Raw genomic sequence first — 21958 nt, forward strand, 5'->3', positions numbered from 1 at the left:
GAAATGGAATTAGACGTGAAGATGTTTCATTATTTACAGAGCTTAAAATTTCTGAAACAATCACTCTGGATATGTAATGGATTGAAGTGTGTGCCCTAAAAACATATGTCCAAGTCCTAACCCTTAGTAATGGCAAATGTGATCTTACTTGGAAATAGTCTTTGCAAATGTAATTAAATTAGGGATCTTAAGATGGGGTCATCCTGGATTTATAATATGCCTTAAATCCAATGACTGCTATCCTAACAAGAGAAAAGAAAAGCAGGAATGACTCAAGGAGAACTCTGTAAAGATGGAAGAAGAAACTGGAGTTAGTATGCTACCAGAGCCAAGGGATGCCAAAAGACAAGAAAGGCTGCAGGAGAGAGGGTAGTAGAGTCAGTAGCCTGACTTAAAATTTCTGTATTATAAAACTGTGAAAGAATAAATTTGTTGTTTTAGGCCACCAAGTCTGTGATAATTTGTTGCACCATCTCTCTGAATCTAATATAGTAAATTTAGCAATAATATTACAGCTTTGATCTAATGTCATTTGGAAGTATTATTGTTTAATGCTGGGAAACCGCAGCTCCCATTTTTATGGCCCACTCAGGATATTTCTCCACAGCCTTCTTGAAATACACATCCACTCTAGTGAAAAAGCTCAGAAAACCACTGTACTACATAAATTTGGACTTTATTATTGTATAATACACTTCATCCATTATATTAGGTATGTTCAGATCATAGTAAAATTATGTAATCTGCCCTCAATATTTATTTCTCCAAAAACAGAAGTGAGCAATTGGGTCTCTGTGAGAGGAATTGCACCCAAATACCACAAATTCACTCTGAATAGTTCAGTAGTCATTTTAGCAGTATGCCCTATTATGTTACTGCTCTTCACCTCTATTACACTTAATTTGTAGGCCTTCTTTATGATCATTTCCAAAAAGTAAACTCAATAAACATTTTAAAATTCTACTAGTATCATCCCTATGTACATTTAAGTGGGTTTTTAAAATATACTACTGTTGCTGGCCACAGCAATTTTTAAAAAATGCATTCTCAATGCAAGCCAACAACATTGATTATGACAAACAACAAAATAGTAACAATAGAAACCCATGTTAATTTCAAGCTCCTTTACAAACAGAAAGAAATATAATCAATATTTACTAAACAGAAAAAATAATCTATACATGGAGAAATGCTCTTTCAAGCTTTTAAGAAATACAAACAATAAATACAATGACCATACAAAAGCCTGGATAGCATCTGTCAAAGGGCACATCAGCATTTTCTTTCATGAATAATACTTTTAGGACCTTTTATAAAATGACATAATAGTCTTACTCTGACTAATATTTGGCACATGGGATTAAGAGCATTCTCATCTCAAATAAAAAAGGAACCAGCTGAAAAGGGTTCGTACAAAAAATTTTGTCAGATTTATAGTAGATAAATTCTACCTCAATAAAGCTATTAAAATAAATGGAAGCCGTGCTTGGGAGGCTGAGACAGGAGGATTGCACAGGTTTGAAGCCAGCCTCGATTACTTAGTGAGGCTCTTGTCAACTTAGTAAGACCTTGTTTCCAAAAAGTATAAAATAATAGGTCTGGGAGTATAGCCAGGAGGTAGAAAAGCCCCTAGGTTCCACCCCAGCATCACCATAAGTAAATAAATAAATAAATAGAAAAAAAAAAAGACTATTGGATAGTATATCTGGCTTTTTTTTTTTTTTTCTTTTCTTTTTTTGGTGTTACTGGGGATCTGGGGATGGAACCCTTCTACCTTCGGGCTACACTCGCAGACCTATTTTATATTTTTTATTTGGAAACAGGGTCTCTTAAACCAGCAAGGCTGGCTTTGAACCTGCGTGATCCTCCTGTCTCCACCTCCCAAACAAGGGGATTACAAGTATGCGCCACCACGCCCGGCTTTATTCTTTATTTTGAAACCAGGATCTCACTGAGTTGCAGAGGACCTCACTAAGTAGCTGAGGCTGTCTGTGAACTGTGATCCTATGGTCTCAGCCTCCCAATGCTGGGATTACAAGTGTGCACCACCATACCTGGCTTATATCTGACTTTTCTAAAAACAAATAACTGAAAGTGCCCGACATTACTCTTGTATAACCAATACATGAGAAAAATTAAAAGGAGGACCACTCTATGCTAAGAGTGTGAGGTGGCTTGACTCTTAAGTTTGGCTAGTGTACAAGTCTGGCGAGGACATGATACTACCTCATGTGTGTAATGTTTAAATAGGTAAACTGAGCCACATAACAACCTAAAATCTCCAGTGCCTATTGATAAACTTGAGTTAGCTTAGATCAGGGCAAAGCCTCAGAGTTAGTACAAAGCTATTTTTCCTGTAAGTCTATGCTGCTAAGATAAAAATCAACAGAGGACTTATTTCAACATTAACAAGTCTAGACCTTTACTTCAGTTCTAGATGATATATTCCCAATTAACTAAAAATTAACATAGAGTGATCATTTTGCATGTTTGAGGCTACTACAGAAAGTCCAAGAGATAAGTAAATTTGTTTGTTTTACAGTATTGGGGATTGAACTAAGGCCCTGTACATGCTAGGCAAAGCACTCTATCAATCACTGAATTAACTCTAGCCGGAGAAGTAAATTACTGAAACAGAAATATCTTTAGTCTCAAAGTTCGAAGATTTCCCACACAGGACCAAAATTCATAACCATGCTCATTCCAAATTAAGAATTCTCTTTGATGTGACAAATACATATTGCTAGGAAACCATCTAATGGGGGTGTTGCAGGAAAGTATTCATGCATTGAGCAGAAAGTTACAAGAGATGATCATTACCACTCAATACATTTATAAACTTGTCACTATCTCAATGGAGTAGCACATTAGTAGAAATGCATGAAGGACATTATTAAATGTCACTGAGTATTCCAGATATCCCAAGAATGTAAAAAAAAATTTAAAAGCACTTTTTCATATAACCCTTTTGTATTTTCAACATAAAAAACACTCACACAAATATCTTCAACCAGTGCCATTTCTTTCCAAGATATATGTTGATTGTTCCCAATATTTGTCCCTTTCAATCCATCTCATCCCTATTAAAAGTATTTGTTTACAGAGCACCAAGCAGTTGCACTGGAGGCGGAGAAGGTGGCTAAAAAGATTTTGTTTAAGTATGCATGCCGTTTTAAGATTACATGGAAATGAGAAGGCATCTGTAAGTTGACAGGCAAATATGATTTAGCATTTAAAGAAAAAGAGGGTTTCCATGCCTTGTCAACACAGCAGTAACTAGGAAAACTATGAGTATCTATAGTTACTCAACTCTAAACTAAAAGCAAATGTTTCTGAATTAGACTAAATACAGTAGAAATGTAGCCAAAATGGCTCTTAGGAAAGTGGGGTAGAATTAAATAAAACTGAGCCCAAAGAATAACATAATTATTATCCTTCTTCTACTAGAATTTGCAGGACCTGAGTTCTTTCACTTCAAAGGTAAATCAAGCTGGGCATGGTAGAACATACCTATAGCCCCAGCTACAATCAGAAGGATCACCTTGCCCAGGAGCTGGAAGACAGCCTAGCCAACATAGACCCCATCTCAAAAAACAAGAGAAAGGTAAATCAATAATAAAAACTGTTTTCCAGCACCCTATCAAAACACAGATGCAGTGTTTCAATCCCTCAAAACTAAATAGACCACAAGGTTTTCCCTAACAATTTTATATCGGTTTGATTAGCTTAAGACAGCTATCAACTATTAGTGGCATGTTTGATTAAATGAAACTGGAGTGCTCTATTAGATCATTTCCTGGTGCCACTAATGCAGTCAAATACTTCCTGAAAATCACTGGATAGGTTTCTGTAAATAGTACTCTAAGTTTTCCCCAGATCTTTGCCAACCAATACAAGCAAGATGTAGAAAAGAAATGTGAAAGATGAACAGCAAAATTATTTGAGATCTAGTAAAGAAAGAAAAAGAAACTTAAAAATACTGTCTCCGTGCCTTGGATTAAGCCCAAGGACAGAAGAGAAGTTTGTTCTCATAATTAGAATTATTTAGAGTGCAGGTTGGAATAGTTTTCTTAAATGCAACATTGAGCATTCTGAAAATAACCCAACATTCTCCACAACACCTTCAAAGCTGACCCTTCCACCTGTTTAATATCTGAAGAAGAAAATTAATATAGAAAACTAGACTGCCTTAATCAGCTGGTGAACAAAGGGCTAGGGTCTTCAGCCTGGGTCACATGCTCAGGTTCTATCTGCACCTGGTAGCCTTACCTGAATGTCTGTGTCCTTCACAGGCTCAAGGGGCTCGAAAGTGGTAGCCGCACTTAGACTCTCCAGTCGCTGGGAGATGTGGGATATGTCAAGTCCTCGAGATCCAAGGAGAACTGACCTATTTGGGGACACATGGGAGAAAGACAAAAGTGAGGGAAAAGTAGAATTAGAACAATCATTATGCTTCATAAAATACTAGAGAGTTTTGTTCAAAATGCCCTACCTACTGTCCAGACACTTTTATGTCTTTCCATAAAGATCTATTACCCATGTCTAACACAGATACAACACTGCATTTGGTAGTTAAGAGAGATTTGGGTTCTGATCATGCCTGAATTAGAGGGAGGGCCTTGTCTTGAATACAGCAATAATACTGCCAGAGGTGAGGCTGCTCCAAACACTCTATATTAAAGAACACCATAAGGTAGATGTAATTATTCATTTTCATTTTATACATGGATGAACTAATGGGCAAAGAGGCTAACTGGCTTGTCCAGAGTCACAACCAGGAAGTGTCAGAGAGAGGTTATATAGTTCTAAAATACAAATTCTTAACCACCATCCTATATTTAACAGTGTCTGAAAAGACAGATGCAGGGCTGGCCATAGTGGTACATGCTTGTAATCCCAGCATTTGAGAGGCTGAGACAGGAGGATCACAGTTTGCAGACAGCCTCAGATACTTAGTGAGGCCCTTTGCAACTCAGTGAGACACTGTTTCAAAATAAAAAGTAAAAAATATGGCTGGGTTTGTAGCTCGGAGGTAGAATGCCCCAGGTTCCATCCCCAGAACAAAAACCAAAAAATAAAAATAAAAATAAATTTTTAAAAAGACAGATACCGTAAATCATAAAATTTTTAGAAGCTTCAGGAGTAACCTAATCCAAATTCATTCACTGGTTGAGGAAACTAAAAGTCCAGGGCAATCAATGATTTGCTCACGGCAGTCAACTAGAAACCAAGGCCGGTTCTGCAATGGCCTCTCTTCAAAAGCACACCACCATGCCAATAAATCTTCAAATTCCCTCTGCTGCCTCGCCTAATAATATAGAAGGCTACTGTCTGCCCAATAAGTGCTTTTGAAGAGAAATGAGAATGATTCAACTGGGTTTATTTCTATTCAACTGGGCAACATAACAATGAATGAGTTTAAAAAATAACAATGGTTTCTCCCTAATGTCTAGAAAAGTCTCTGGAAGAAACTTGGGGAAATTTATTTTTCAGATTTTAATTCTGGATTATGATTTAGTACTAAAAAAATCTCATTGACAAAGTGTGTGCTCACTTTTAGTAACATAGATGCTCGAGTATTGGGCAGCACAAGCAACATCTGTAAGTATAACCCAAGAATTTCAGTCCTAAACTAACAAATTTTTGGGAGAAGAGAAAGATTTCCCATGTTTAATTCTATTCTAATAAATACTGCGGCAAAAATTATGTCCACCCAAAGAATTGTTCCCCATAGATTTTTGTTTCCTGGTCATCTATGATGCCATTCTGGGGCATTCCCACAAATACAGTAGGAGAAACACAATCTTTCCTCTCTCTTCCTATAATCCTTAATAGTTACATTTCTAATACAATAGTTTTAAACTTTTATTGTACATTGGAATTATCTATGGAATTTCCCTCCAAACAATTCTGATTATGAAGTAATTAGTATAATTCCCGCCTCTTTGTGGTACTGGGTTTGAACACAGGGCCTCGCACATGATAGGCAAGGTGCTCTACCACTGAGCTAAATCCACAGCCCTTTTTCAATTATAATTTCAAGTTAGGATCTCACTACACTACCCAAGCCAGCCTCAAATTTGCAATTCTCCTGCCTCAGCCTTCAAAGTAGCTAGGATTACAAGTGTGCATCAAAGCACTTAGCCTAAGAGGCACCTCCTCCCTCTTTTTTTCATAAGTTTTACTAACATATTAATTTACAAACCATACAATTTACCATTTAAATTGTACAATTCAGTGATTTCAGTATATTTACAGATTATAGAATGTATACTCATAGAATTATATAACCATTATGACAATCAATTTTAGAATATTTTCTTCACCCCAGAAGAAACCCCTACCACATGTAATACTTCCCCATTTTCCCCTAGACCTCCCCCATAAGTCCCTGGGAACCAAAATTTACTTTCTGTATCTATTGATGTGCCTTCTCTGAACACTGCTTATTAATGAATAATATAATATAGTCTTTTGTGACTGGCATCGTTCACTTAGCATAATGCTTCAAGGTTCATCCATTCTGAGTGTGTTAGTACTTCATTCCTTTTTATTGCCAAATGGTATTACATCATATGGACACACTATGTTTTATGTATCCATTCATTAATTGATGAATGGATATGGGTTGTTTCCATTTGTGGGCTAATATGAAAAATGCTGCTATGAACATTTCTGCACAAGCTTTTGTGTGATAAGTATTTTCATTTTTCTTGGACATATACCTAGTACACCTGCTGGGTCAAATGGTCAATAACTCTATCATTAAATCTTTGGAAAAACTGCCAGATTTTTCCAAAGCAACACCATTTTACATTGCCAAAATATAAACATATAAGGGTTGCAATTTTTTTCACATCCTCATAAACACTTGCTATATCTTTTCTTGTATTATACATAAAGCCATTCTAGTGGGCCACCCTTTTTGAACTATTATGAAAAAATTAAAAAAAAAAAACCTCAGCAACTTAGTGAGGCCTTCTATAATCCAGTGAGACCTTGTCTCAAAAAATAAATAAAGAAATAAATAATAAAGAAATAAGGCTGGGGTAGCTCAGAGGTAGAAGGCCCCTACCCTAGGTTCAATCCCCAGGTCCTAAAAAAATAAAATAAGGCTTGGGGTGTATTTCAGTAGAATGCCCCTGGGTTCAGTCCCTAGTAAAACATACACATACACACACACGCGCGCACGCACGCACACTCACACACAGATTAAAAACTTATACCATTCTGCCGGGCATGGTGGTGCATGCTTGTCATCCCTGTGCTTGGGAGGCGGAGACAGGAGGATTGCACTGGTTAAAAGCCAGCCTCGCTGGCTTAAGAGACCCTGTTTCCAAATAAAAACATAAAATAGGTCTGGGAGTGTAGCCCAGAGGTAGAAGGGTTTACAGGAACCCCAGTACCACCAAAAAAAAAAAAAAAAAAAAAAAAATTATACCATTCCTCCCTATGTGGTTGGTTACCAACTAGATAAACATTTACATTCATGTGTTCTATTTTCAAGTTCCAGAATATTTTAATTTTGTTTCAGAATTTGTCGAATATTTGCACAGTTTTAAGTTAAATCTATTTTTAAAGGTCTCTGTCTTTTCCATCCATTCCTTCCTGTTTCCAGAAGTAACCTTTTGTCTGATTACCTTCTTTATATTAATCATGCTCTCTTATTTTCTGTATTTGATGCTTTGATATTTGGGGCCCTGTTGACACTAAAGGGACTGCCCCTCTCAGAACAGCTAATTCCTAGACTCAAATAACTTTGCAAGTACATCTTTCATATGCAAAACCATCAATCCACAGCCCATACTTCAATCATCACCTCTATCAGATTCCCACAGGGCTCTCATACTCTAGACCATCAACCCTGTCCTAATCATCCCTATGGCAAGTCCTAGATGACTAAAGACAGCCCCTGTCTCTAGAAGTTATTCAAACTAGTCAATCATATGCTTATGCTGCCTTGCCTTTCTGTAGAAAGGCTCTTGCCCTTATTTTCAGCTGGCTCTCTGCCTCCTGATCAGGTTTGGGCCATGATCTCAAAAGATACCAACCCATACACCCATAATCCCAAATGCTGACATCCCCAAAGATAAGAATGAAAGCATAAAGTATTGCTGTTTTGCTTGTTTGTTTACTTTTTTGGTGGTCCTGGGGGTGGAACCCAGGGGCTTTTCTACCTCCGGGCTACACTCCCAGACCTATTTTATACTTTATTTAGAAACAGGGTCTCACTAAGTTGCTGAGAGCCTCTCTAAGTAGCTGAGGCTGGCTTTGAACCTGTGTGATCTTCCTTTCTCAGCCTCCCATGTGCTGGGATTACAAGCTTGTGGCACCACGCCTGGCTAAAGTATTGCTTTTAACACTTAAAAATTTTTCAATTTTGTAATGTATCTTGTTGCTTTGGGTTACATAACCCCCTTGTACTTCTTTCCAAACTGAGGAAATGTAATGTGGCAGTGGGATGGCTCCAAATTGATTTTCGTAGAGCCGGGAATGGGCTGAAATTTATAAAAACACTCAAATGAAGCTGGGCATGGTGGTGCAAGTTTGTAATCCCAGTAGGTGGGAGGCTGACACAGGAGGATCGCAGTTTGTGGACAGCCTCAGCTACTTAGTGAGGCACTTTGCAACTCAGTGAGACCCTGTTTCAAAATGAAGAATAAAATATAGGGCTAGGGATGTATAGTTTGGAGGTAGAATTCCCCTGGGTTCCATCCCCAGGACCACAATAAATAAATAAATAAATAAATAAATAAATAAATAAATAAAGTACAAAAAGGTCATCACCTCACTTACCAAGTTTAATGTTTTTACATATATGCACAATGCTTACGCACAATATCAACACTGTGATAATGCCCTTGTTTAAAGTCTAATTTGCGCTAAGCATGGTGGTGCACGCTTGTAATCCCAGCATTAGGAAGGCAGAGACCAGAGCATAGTGGTTTGCAGACAACCTTGGCTACTCAGGGAGGCCTTTCGCAACTCAGTGAGACCCTATTTCAAAAATAAAAAGACTAAAAAATAGGGCTGGAAGTGTAGCTTGGAGGTAGAATGCCCCTGGGCTCCATATTCAGCACTGCAAAAATAAATAAATAAATAAATAAATAAATAAATAAATAAATAAGTCTAATTTGCAAAAAAAAAAAAAAAACCCTCATGAACCAAGTAAGAATCTTCTAAAAAAAAGTTCTCATATAATTTATACTCAGTATTGGAGAGGATGTGAAGATAAAACATGTAGCATTGTAAAAAGAAGATGATGCTTACAATTTTAAATAGTAGGGGTAAAATAAGAAAACAAAAAGAATTTTACAAATAAAAAAGCATATTGTAGGGATAGAGTATTGGCAATTACATGGAGAAAGTTCATTTCAGCTAGCCAATTTCATGATCATTAAATATATACATTATTATTATGCATTATTACAGTACTGATATATATATGTAGTTTGGGAGTTTTGTTGGTTGGTTGGTTGGTTGGTTGGTTGGTTGTTGGTGGTGCTGGGGGTAGATCCCAGGGCCTCACACATGCTAGGCAAATGCTCTACCACTGAGCCACATCCCTGGCCCATTTAATTATATTTTAAAGTTCTGCATCAGGATAGCTAACTGCTAATTTTCTTTTGGGACAGAGCTCTCCTTAAAATAATTTATCTATATTCACTTCCTGTGTGGTGCTGCTCTTTCTGAGATTCTTCTATGGTCTGATATACACTGGCATGTAAATTCCCTTTTATGTCTTCCAATCTTCTATGCCATGCTTCTGTGTTCTTTTGGATACATGGAAATCCATTCTGCAAGCACTCATACACAGACCACAAGTTTGGCAGAAACACTAGTGACTTGAAAAGCAACACCACTGCATAAATGTACTCTTATCCTACCATGCACGTTATTACTTCCAACTAGTCGGTAACTACTGGCTTCTTCAGGCAAATTTGGCTTTAATTCACTAAAAGCTTCTGGAATTTTATCAGCTGGAAGGAATGTCAATGTAGATAAATGGTGCATTTTTAACTTAAGTTTTCATTGTTGCTGTACTGTGTGGCCAAACCTGTCTCCAGAACTCAGCTTTCTATACTTTCTCCTTCATGGAGACTGTAGTTTTTGGCTTCTGGGCTTTCAGGATTTCAATGCCTGGATTATGGCATTCAGGACTGGGTCTTTCAAGATCATGATTGGCACCTCATCATGGTCAGTCCCAGTACTTCCTGGAATGGACATGTGTGGTATGCCATGCCTCCTTTCTAGGAATCTATGAGTAAAATTTCTTCCTTCGTGACAGTCATTTTCCTATCTGCATGCCTTACCATACTTGATTAAAACAAATTCCAGCTACTTTTCTTCTGTTTTACCAGCAAATATGTATGTACATCTGTTTCGCCTGCTTTTTAAAAACAATGCTATTAAGATAAAATCCACATACTGCAATTCATTCATTGAAAGTATATAATTCAATGTTTTTAACTATCATTAGAGTTGTATAGCCATCACCACAATCAATTTTAGAACATTTTCATGACCAAAAAAAAAAAAAAAAAAAAAAAACTGCTACCCATTGGTAGTCATTCCCCATTTTCTCCATCCATTCACCCTCTGGCAACTACGAATCTACATTTCTGTCTCGCTAGCCCATTCTAGACACTGCATATAAAAAGAATCTTAAAATATGTAGTCATTAGCTGGGCGTGGTGGCGCATGCTTGTAATCCCAGCATTTATGAGGCTGAGACAGGAGGATCCTGCAGGTTCAAAGCCAAAATTTTATATATATATATAGTCATTTGTGACAGGCTTCTTTCATGTAGCCTAATACTTTCAAGGTTTTTCCATGTTAGTGCATGTATTGCTACTTCATTTCTTGGTGTTGCCATATAGTATCCCATTGCATAGCCACATCACATTTTATTTATTCATTCAGTTGGCAGGCATTTGGGTTATTTCTAATTTTTAGCTATTAGGAAAATTCAGCCATGATCATGCACATACACGTTTTTGCATGGACTAATGTGTTCATCTTACTGGGCAGAGAGGTATACACCTATCATCCCAGTACTTGAGAGGCTGAGAACAAAGGTTCATGGGTTTGAGGCCAGCCTTAACAATTTAGGGCATCAGAAACTTAACAAGACCCTATTTCAAAAAATAACAAAGCCAGGCATGGTGGCACACACTTATAATTCTAGTACTTGGAAACTGAGACAGGAGGATCCCAGGTTCATGGCCAGCCTCAGAAACTTGTGAGGGCCTCCATAACTTAGTGAGACCCTATTTCAAAATAAAGAATAAAATATCAGGCTGGGAGTGGAGTTCAGAGGTAGAATGCCCCTGGGTTCTATCACTGACAAACAAAAAATAAAGATAGATAGATAGATAAATAGATAGATAGATAGATAGATATAGACAGATAAACAAAAGGTGAGGGGAGTGTATCTCAGAGGTAGAACACCCCTGGATTCACTCCTCAGTACCACAAACAAACAAAAACACAAGTGTTCATCTCTCGGGTATACAGCCAGGAATGGCACTGCTGCATTATATGTTAATTGCTGGATCATACAGTTACCCTTTGGAGAAACTGCTAAACTGTCTTTCAAAGAGGCTAAACTATTTTACATTCTCATCAACAATGCATGAGAGTTTCCATTTTTTCCCTATCTCCACCAACACTTATTATGTCTTTTTTTTTTTTTTTTTTTTTTGGTGGTACTGGGGTTCCTGGAAGCCCTTCTACCTCCGGGCTACACTCCCAGACCTATTTTATATTTTTGAAACAGGGTCTCTTACGCCAGCGCGGCTGGCTTCGAACCTGCGCGATCCTCCTGTCTCCGCCTCCCAAGCGCGGGGATTACAAGCGTGCGCCACCACGCCCGGCTTATTATGTCTTTTTGATTACAGCTATCTCAGTGAGAATGAGGTGGTATTTTATAGTGATGTTGAGCATTTTTTTTGTTTGCTTACTGGACAAAGATCTTTTGCCCATTTTTAAGTTAGATGATTTGTCTTTTTAAAACAAGTCTTGGATACAAGTCTCTGGGCAGATACATAATTTGTACATAATTTCATTCTTCAGGGATTCTTTTGGGGGTTCTCCCCATACTTTTTTGGTGGTACTGGAAACTGAACCCAGGAGTATACCAACACGGAGCTCTATCGCCATCCATTTTAGTTTGTTTTTTTGTTTTGTTTCGTTTTGTTTTTGAGACAGCGTCTCACTATATTGTGGAGGCTGGCCATGAGTCTGAGATCCTCTTGTCTCAACCTCCCAAGTCCTGGGGTTAAAGCCCACCATACCCAGTCTTTTTTACTTTCTCAATAGTACCATTTGAAACACAAGTTTCTTTTTTATTTTGATGAAGTTTGATCTACTCATTAGTCTATCACTTGAAGCTCTGCCTATGCTAGAGTCAGGATGATTTATGCCTACATTTTCCTTTTTTTTTTGGTACTAGAGACGTAACCCAGGGGCACTCTACCTCCAATAACTCTCACACTTATTTTTTATTTTGAAACAGGGTCTCACTAAGTTGCTGAGGCTGGCCTTGAACTTGTGATTCTCCTGTTTTAGCTTCCCAAGTGTGCCACCACACCCAGTCTATATTTTCTTAAGAATTTTAGTTTTAGATCTTACATTTAGGCCTATCATCCATTTGGAGTTAGTTTCTGTGTATGGTATAAGGCAAGTGTCCAACTTCATTCTTTTGCATGTAGATATCTAGTTTCCCCAGGTTTTTTGGTTTTTGTTTTTTGCTGAAAAAGAAATATTCTTAGCCAGGCATGGTAGCACACTACTGTAGTCCCAGTACTTGGGAAGCTGAGACAGGAGAATCACAGGTTTGAAGTCAACTTCAGCATTTAGTGAGGCTCTTAGCAACTTAGTGAGACCCTGTTTCCAAATAAAAAAATAAAATAGGGCTGAGTGTAGCTTGGAGGAAGAATGCCCCTGGGTTCAATCACTAGCAAAACACACACACACACACACACACACACACACACACACACAGACACTTATTCTTTCTTGGTACCCTTTTTGAAAATCAGTTGTTGATAGGCACATGTATTGATTTCTGGACTCATACACTTGTAATTCCAGTACTTAGGAGGCTGAGACAGAAGGATCACAGCTTCAAAGCCAGACTCAGCAATGTAAGGAGGCTCTCAGAAACCTAATGAGACCCTGTTTCCAGATAAAGAAATAAAAATTGGGCTGGAGGTATACCTTGAAGGGAGAATGCCTCTAAGTTCAATAACCGGGACTCCCCCCAAAAAACTTTTATTCTATCAATCTATATTTCTATCCTTATGCCAGTATCACACAACCTTGATTACTGTGGCTTTCTAATAAGTTTTGAAATTGGAAGTATGAGTCTTCCAACTTTATTCTACCTTTTAAAGACAAAACAGGTACCATGGCATATGACTATAATCCCAGTACTTGAGAAGCTGAGACAGAGGATCACAGGTTCAAGGACAGCCTCAGCAACATAGTGAGGCTCTCAGCAACCTAATGAGACCCTATTTCAAAAATAAAAAATTAAACGGACTGGTGGTGTAGCTCAGAGGTAGAATGCCCATAGGTTCAATTCCCATAACAAATACACACACACACACACACACACACACACACACACACACTATGTTCCTTGCATTTAAGAGCAACTTGTTAATTCCTGAAAAAAGGACCAACTAGGATTTTGGGCGGGTAGAAGGGTCTAAGTATAAAGGTATAAGATTGAACTCACATGCATTCTACCTCCAAGATATGCCCCAACCCTTTTTATTTTATATTTTGAATCAGATTTTCACTAATTTGCTGAGGCTAGCCTCAAACCTGAAACCCCTATCTCGGCCTCCCAAGTACTGAGATTATAGACAAGTTCCACTATACCTGGCTCCCATTAGGATTTTGATAGTTTTTGTTAAATTGTAGGTCAATTTGGGGAGTATTAACATCTTAACATTAAGTCTTCTGATCCATGAATATTGGATGCCTTTTGCCTGCCCTTTATTTTTATTTTTATTTTTTTAAAATTGGTGCATTGTAATCATATATCACATTGGAGTACAAGACTTGAGAGGATATACAAGCACACATCATTCAATTAGCCCTCATCCAGGCCCCATCCCATTCCCTCCCCCTCCTCGATCCCATGCTTGTTTGGTGATTAACTTTGATACATTTCTTTATGTACCTCCTGAGTTTTAAAGAGACTCCATCTTCCCCTATTCCATACCCTCTGATTGGTCACCTTAGTTGCTTCACTATAGGACCCTTTCTATAGCTCAACCTCTTCCTGTTGCCCCTTTCCTCCTAGTTTTTGCTGATTAGGGGAAGTATCTGATTTTTATTTTCTGCAATATTTCTCTGTGCATGCCGCATTGCAAGTACTGATCCCACTCTTGATAGCCCCAGTAGTGGCCTGGTTACCCGGTGGACTGATCCAGACCTCGCTGGCTCAAGCAGCGGCCTTGCCTCATGGGAGGCCCCGATTCTGGTCTCGCTGGCCCCAGCACCGGCCTAACCCCTCAGCAGGCTCCAATCCCGGCCTCGGAGGCCCCAGCACCAGCCTAGCCTCACGGCAGGCTCCGATCCCAGCCTCGCTGGCCCCAGCACCGGCCTAACCCCTTGGAATTGCCTGCCATTTAAAAGAAATGATACAGATATTATATACCTTTCTCCATCTTGTAGTTTTTACTTAATAGTATGTACCTAGAACCACTACATGGTAGCACATACTCTCAATTTTTCAGTTCTACTGAAAAGTACTCTGATATATATATATATATATATATATATATATATATAGATGTACCACATTTATTCAACCAGTGCTCTATTATGTGATGAATATCTAAGTTGCTCTCTATTCTTAGTATTACAAATAATACAATAAATATCTTTGTGCATAAGACTTTCATATTTTTGCCAGTATATATTATCCCTAGAAATAGAATTGCTAAGTCAACTTTGCTAGCAATTTTCAAATTCTCTCCCATGATGCTTTATCTCCACTACTAATATTTGAGAATGTATCCTGTGTTCATGTGATTTAAATGTGTACCAGAGCCGAAAACCTCAGAATTTTAAAAATATCTATTAAAACTACTAGGTATTAATAACTTAGTAGTATTTGGTTTATATTTTGCATACAAAGAAACCTCGATGAAAAGAGAGAGGAAAGAAAGACTGATGAAGGAGCCAGGGAATCTAAGGAAGGGATGCTTTTACAACTAAAGGCTATGCCAGATGCTTTCAGTTTTAGGGGGTTTATTGGTGGCAATACTAGGAATTGAACTCAGACATTCTACCTCAGGGCTATACCCCTAGCCCTTTCAAAAAGAATTTTTATTTGAAACAGAGTCTTGCTAGTTTGCTGGAAGTCTCACTAAACTGCTGAGGCTGGCTTCAAACCTGTAATACTCCTGTTTCAGCCTCCCAAGTATTGGGATTATGAACACAAACCACACCTGGCAAACTCTCAGCTTTTGTGTGTGTGTATGATACTGGGGATTGAACCCAGGGGTATTCTACCTCCAACCTCTACTCCCAGCCCTATTTTTTATTCTTTATTTTGAAACAGGGTCTCACTAAGTTGTGGAGGACTTCACTAAGTACTTGAGGCTGGTTGCAAACCACAATACTCCTGTCTCAGTCTCCCAAGTACAGGGATTACATGCATGTGCCACCACACCTGGCCAAATTTCAGCTTTTAAGGGTAGAGAAACCCAAAAGTTCCTTGCCTTCTCCCTGCCCTGGTTCTTATGAGCTAGGCAGCTCCCATGAGCAGAAAGCCACAGAAGCCAGAGTCAAATACTACAGTCCCAGGAAAGTAGGAGGACAAAGGCTATTCCCAGTATACGTGGGATTTAGAAAATGTCAGGAGACCAAGCCGGGCGTGGTGGCACACGCTTGAAATCCCAGCATTTGGGAGGCTGAGACAGGAGGATCACGGTTTGAGGACAGCCTTAACTACTATTTAATGAGGCCCTCTGTAACTCAGTGAGACTCATTTTCAAAAAATAAAGAATAAAATATAGGGCTGGGGGTGTAGCTTGGAGGTAGAATGCCCCTGGGTTCCATCCCCAGTACCACAAAAAAAAAAAAAGGAAAGAAAAAAGAAAAAAAAGTCAGGAGACTTGGTTTCAAGTCTCACCTGCAATTTACTATTGAAAATCTTAGATATATTATTTTTTCGAGCTTCAGCTTTTTTCCCTCTGTTAAATATGAAGACCAGTGAAGATAATATTTATGATAATCCCTTGGGAACTTGCTATAGAGCCAAAAAGGTATTCCTACTGACCAAGCTACATCGGAATTCTGGTTGCCTACTTGCTATCTGACCTCCCTCATTTATAAAATGGAAGTAATATTTATTTCACAGGGTTAGTTCAGGAGTAGTTTTTACTTAATAATATATCCCAGAATCACTTCTTGGTAGTAGATACGTTCATTACTTAGTACTACTGAAGAAGTATTCCAGTATGGAGATGTACCACATGTATTCACCCAGTGACCTACTGATGGACATTTTGAGTTATTTCCTATTTTTGCTATTATGAATAATGCCACAATGAATGTCTATGTGTCTGAGACTTTTGGAGAAGAGGTAAGGAAGGGAATTATATAATACACATTAAAGTACATGGCACTGTGCCTGACAAATATTAAATGTTTAAAATATAGCTTAGTAATATTATCATAAGTAAAGTTATAATTTGCTATGTAATTATGGTCAAATAAACATTGGCATATGTTTTGCATGATCATGGAGAAAACTGTAAAAGACCAAGCAAACTGGTAACACTAGTTATCTTGGAAGATAACACTGAGGGAGAAAGTGACTGCTGGCTCTTTCTTTGCATACCTCTAGGTTGTTTGACCTCAGAGTTTGAGTGGGAAAATATAGTGAGCCACCTCAAATAGGAAAAGTAGGGGATATAATCAATGGCAGATATTCGGGAGGGCATCACAGATACTGATAATATTCTATATCTTAACTGTACAATTTGCTTATAGGTATTCATTCATTTTACTATTTATACAGGAGCCAGTAAACTTTTCTGTAAAGATAGAAATATCTCAGGCTTTGCAGACCATTTAACCTCTATCACAATTACTTGACTCTGCAATTGTAGCACAAAAGCAACATAGATAATAATACATAAACAAATAAGCATGTACTGTGTTCCAATAAAACTTAACAAGCAGAAAGCTGGATGTGGCTCATGGGCCACAGTCTGCACCTTTAAATGTTATACATACTTTGAATACTAAAAAGATCAAACACACACATGCAAAAAAAACCATCAATTCTGTTTCCTGAAGTGAAAAATCCAACACAGCATATTTAAACAAATAAAAATATTCAGCACAAAATAATTCAGGCTAAAATCTACAATCCAAACTAACATCTTAATGACTGCATTTTCTTTCAAAACTTAAATTTTTTCCCACTCAGTTCTCTCTTCTGCCCTCACTCTGTGTATTATAAAATATTTATTCACATTACACTTTTTCTCTCTGCCTATCAAGAAAATGGAAAAATACAGCCATCAGCCCTTTAGTTTTTTAAGCACTTGCCCTACCCTATACCCATTCTTTCAATGTTCCAACTTCCTCCTCTCTAAAATAATGAATTTAGGGTAGAAGGAGATGAGAAAGGATGGAAATTTACAAGAAAGAGTATGACTGATAATTGCTACCAAGAAGACATTTTCCCTTTTTGCTCTTAATAGGCTATAAAACTGATGCAATTAAATTATAACTATAGCAACTCAGCTGGCATCACAGGCCTCTTGCTCAAGCAGCACCACTGCACACAAGCACACAGCCTACATGCTCAAGACAGGGAGTAGCTTCGGCAGCTAGAAGTAGCAGTAAGGAGCCTGAGGGAGCGCAAGGTAACAGACACGTCTAAAGACTGGTTGGGGTTTTTGAGAACAGTATGGGGAGACAGTTGGCTGCATTTTGCTCCAAGGTTGCGGGGGAGGGGAGGCGGAAGGAAGGGCGGAGGGAAGAAGGATTGAATCATGAGCAGCCAAAACATTCTGCTCTCAAGATTAGTTACAAAAATGATGTGGTCTTCCTCACACCTGTAACATATATTGAGTTCCTGCACTGAAGTTGTTCTCAAGATCAAGGAATAAAGACTAAGGAGATGAGTGACAATTCCTTATCTCCTGTACAGTATCTCAGTCACTTTTGAGACCCACCAAAATCAAAGTAGAAGCTCTCCTCCATCTTCCATCAGGACTACAAGACCATGTGCTCTGGGGTCAGCCTAGCTGGGTTTGAATCCTGGCTCACCAGAATCAACTTGCCCTCTGTAAGTACTGTTGCTCAACTGTATTATGGGGATCCCAGTCCTAATGTTGGCTGTAAGGATTAAGCAAATCTTAAGTCAAACCAAGTTTTGACACACAGTAACACCATAAATCACATTTCTTAAAGAAAGCGGCATGATTTTTATTTTCTGTCCCACTCCCAAGTTATTAGCTCCTACAAGACATGTTTGTAGCACCAGATATGATCGAGGATGGGCACAGTGGAGACTCTAAACATACCTTTGAGGGGAAGGGGAGGTACTGCGGATTGAACCCAGAAGTGCTCTCCCTCTGAACTATATCCCCAGCTCTATTTTATTTTTTTATTTTGAAACAAAATCTCACTAAGTTGCTGAGGCGGGCCTCAAAATTTTGATCCTCCTGTCTTGGCCTCCTAAATCCTGGGATTATAGGAGTGTGCCATCACACTCGGCTTAAATATACCTTTGTAAGCCGGGCGTGGTGGCGCACGCTTGTAATCCCTGCGCCTGGGAGGCTGAGACAGGAGGATCGCACAGGTTCAAAGCCAGCCTCAGCTACTTAGTGAGGCTCTCAGCAACTTAGTAAGGCCCTGTTTCCAAATAAAGTATAAAATAGGTCTGGGAGTGTAGCCTGGAGGTAGAAAGCATTTACACTGGTGGCAGAAATCAATCTTGGGGCTGTCAATACTCACAGAACTGATCTATTTCTTCACACTCGGACTCATTTTCTTTGTCACCCCCAATACCACAACAAACAAACAAAAAACAAACAAACAAACCTTTGTAGAATCAAAGCTGGGTGGTAGCAGTAACCACTGGCCCAGTTAGCATTTCCTAAGCTGCACTCTCCTGGGCTTATCCACTTTGCTGTTCTTTATTTAGCTAGAAGGCACTGTATTTTAAGGCCTTTCATCAAAGGCAGCCTGTGAGGTCACAAACAGTAAGCAGAATCACTCCTCACATGGCTTCTCATCACTGAGTATGCATCAATTTCTTCCAGACTCCCTTGAAACTTTGCACGTTGCCAAGTGCTTTCTGGCTTGGAAGGCACCACTTATCTAGATGGCCCATATCTACTAACATACTTACAGGAGCCATTTATGATTCGACACTTTGCAAACGCAAGCAGGAACTACTGACCAGTTTCTGCATAACAGCTCTTCAGCCCCCTCATACCCTGATCATCTCTGCCCGTGAAATGGCCTCACAGACAGACTGGGCAGAAAATCAAAGAGGCAGAGAGACAAAGCGAGGCTGCTGACCAGTTTGCAAAACCTCTCTGAGTTCCTGAGAATATGGCTTATGACTCTCATTCACAGTCTGCATCCAATCTCAAGGCAGAAAAGAAAAAACAGATACTGCCCCCAAACCACCCAGTACCAGCACTGCCTCCCCACCAGTACTCACGCCTTGACATCTGCTGTCTCCTGGGATGTGCGTGTGAGGGTACGGGAACGCAGGCGCTCACCCGCCTGCTGGATCTCTTGTAAGTTTCGTTCTACATGGGGAAGCTCTGAGATGCCCTCAGTCTCAGCAGCCAGCTGTTCCGCCTGCTGAAGGAGCTCGCCAAACCCCTCAGTATCCATTGGGAATGCAGATCCTAGATGGGGAAAACAACAAGAGACACCTAAATCAAGGAAGAAATAGGCTTCAGATACTGCCTGAATCTGTTGGAAGCTTAATAAAATATCAAGATTTCTTATAAACAGACAAGGAGACAGCTCATCAAAAAAGCAGGAATTGTTCTGAACATAGCCCAAGAAGAGACTTAACAAAGAAAATGAGTCAGACTATGAAGAAACACATCATTTCTGAGTATTGACAGCCCCAAGATTGATTTCTGCCACCAGTATAAATGCAAAGATACTAAGCCACAGACCAGTCTCCTTCCACAGACACAAAACAGATAGAAGGAAATAGAAACCACTGTAGCAACTTCTGGGAGGCTTAAAGAACATCACTCTGCACCTCCTATTCCTTCAAGTGTCTTAGAAAAAACAGCACCATGCAAAGGGTGCAACACAATAGAGCCTTAACTCAGATGATAATTCCTTGAGGCTTTCGAGTAGACAGAATTTAATTCCAGTCCGCGGAAGCTTAGCTACATTCCCAGCAGACTCTGCTGTGATTTGGAAAAAGTGAGACCAGAAGAACACAAGTCTTCTGACCCACCCCATCCCGTGTCATTCTAACACAAATGTGTTTTCACTAACATGAAAGAAGATTTTTTTTAGTTCCTGCCCACATCTTCATTCATATATTCTTTAGCTTACAATACTTCTAAGGGCAGTGTCTGCTGGTTATGCATGACATTCAGGACATGAGACTTCATTATTACTATATTTAATTATAGAAGTACTAATTATTAGTAGTAATTATACTAATATAAACTGTACATGATGGCACACACCTGAAATCCCAGTACTTGGGAAGTTGAAATGAGGATCAGAAGTTCAAGGCCACTATGTGGTAACTTAGTGAGACCCTGTTTCAAAATAAAAAAAAAATAAAATATATGGTACATGCTTGTAATCCCAGCATTTGGGAGGCTGAGACTGGAGGATCAGGGTTCGTGGACAGCCTCAGCTACTTAGTGAAGCCCTTTGCAACTCAGTGAAATCCTATTTTAAAATAAAGAATAAAATATAGGGCTGGAGGTGTAGCTCGGAGGTAGAATGCTCCTGGGTTCCATCCCCAAAACCGCAAAAAAAAAAAAAAAAAAAAAAAAAAAATCAACAAATGGTGTTGGCAAAACTGGTTAACCACATGCAGAAAAATGGAAACTATCAAGAACCAATATAGGACTAATATCTAGAATATATAGAGAACTCAAACTTGGCACTAACAAATAACCCAATCAAAAAATAGACAAGTGAACTAAATAGACACTTCACAAAAGAAGAAATTCAAATGCCAATAAATGTATAAAAACATGTTCAACATCGGTAGCAATCAGAGAGATGCAAATCAAAACTACCCTGAGACTTCACCTAACTCCAACTAGAATGGCAATCATTCAAAACACAAACAACAAAAAATGCTGGTGAGGATGTAGAGAAGTGGGAACTCTAATACATTGTTGGTGAGATTGCAAATTAGTGCAACTACTTTGGAAAACAGTATGGAGAATCCTCAGAAGAATGAGAACGAACTTACCATATGATCCAGCAATACCACTTCTGGGTATCTACCCAAAAGATAGGAAACCAAACTACCAAACGAATGCATGTGCATCTATACTCATAGATGCACAATTCACCATTACCAAACTATGGAACTAGCCAAGATGACCATCAACAAATGAATGGATTACAAATATGTGGAATTTACTCAGCCATAAAGAACACAATTACGTCAATTACAAGGAAATGGGTGGAACTGGAGAACATTATGCTAAGTGAGATTAGTCAGTCACAAAAAAATAATCAAATACTCTCCCTAATATGCAGAAGCTAGGGAGAAAATGGGTCATAGGAGGAACTGTAGATGAAGAAAGAGAAAGTACAGATGCACAAATAAGGTAGCCTAACTAAGGGAAATGGGAGGGGGGAAGAGGGAAATTTCCTAGTGTACACAATGTACTTTCACAAACATATCAAAGTCAATCACTAAGCCAAACATGAGAGGGAAGGAGGGGGAGGTTCAAAGTCA

At 38.8% G+C, this 21958-nt stretch overlaps 1 protein-coding gene across 5 annotated transcripts in view; it reads right to left on the minus strand.

Moving 5' to 3' along the window:
• The window catches only part of NUP93 (nucleoporin 93), a gene marked incomplete at both ends in the record, with an annotated part of 94283 nt that extends 74390 nt beyond the window's left edge, over positions 1-19893 (minus strand). For all 5 annotated transcript variants that reach the window (XM_080702446.1, XM_080702445.1, XM_080702444.1 and 2 more), the window contains 2 exons: positions 4270-4387; positions 19715-19893. In XM_080702446.1, the coding sequence (XP_080558572.1) occupies positions 4270-4387; positions 19715-19893 (297 nt within the window). The remainder of the gene's footprint in view (positions 1-4269; positions 4388-19714) is intronic.
• Between the last annotated feature and the right edge of the window lie 2065 nt (positions 19894-21958).

This window comes from Muscardinus avellanarius (genome assembly GCF_963383645.1).
Source record: "Muscardinus avellanarius genome assembly, chromosome: 10".
NCBI classification, from domain to species: Eukaryota; Metazoa; Chordata; class Mammalia; order Rodentia; family Gliridae; genus Muscardinus; species Muscardinus avellanarius.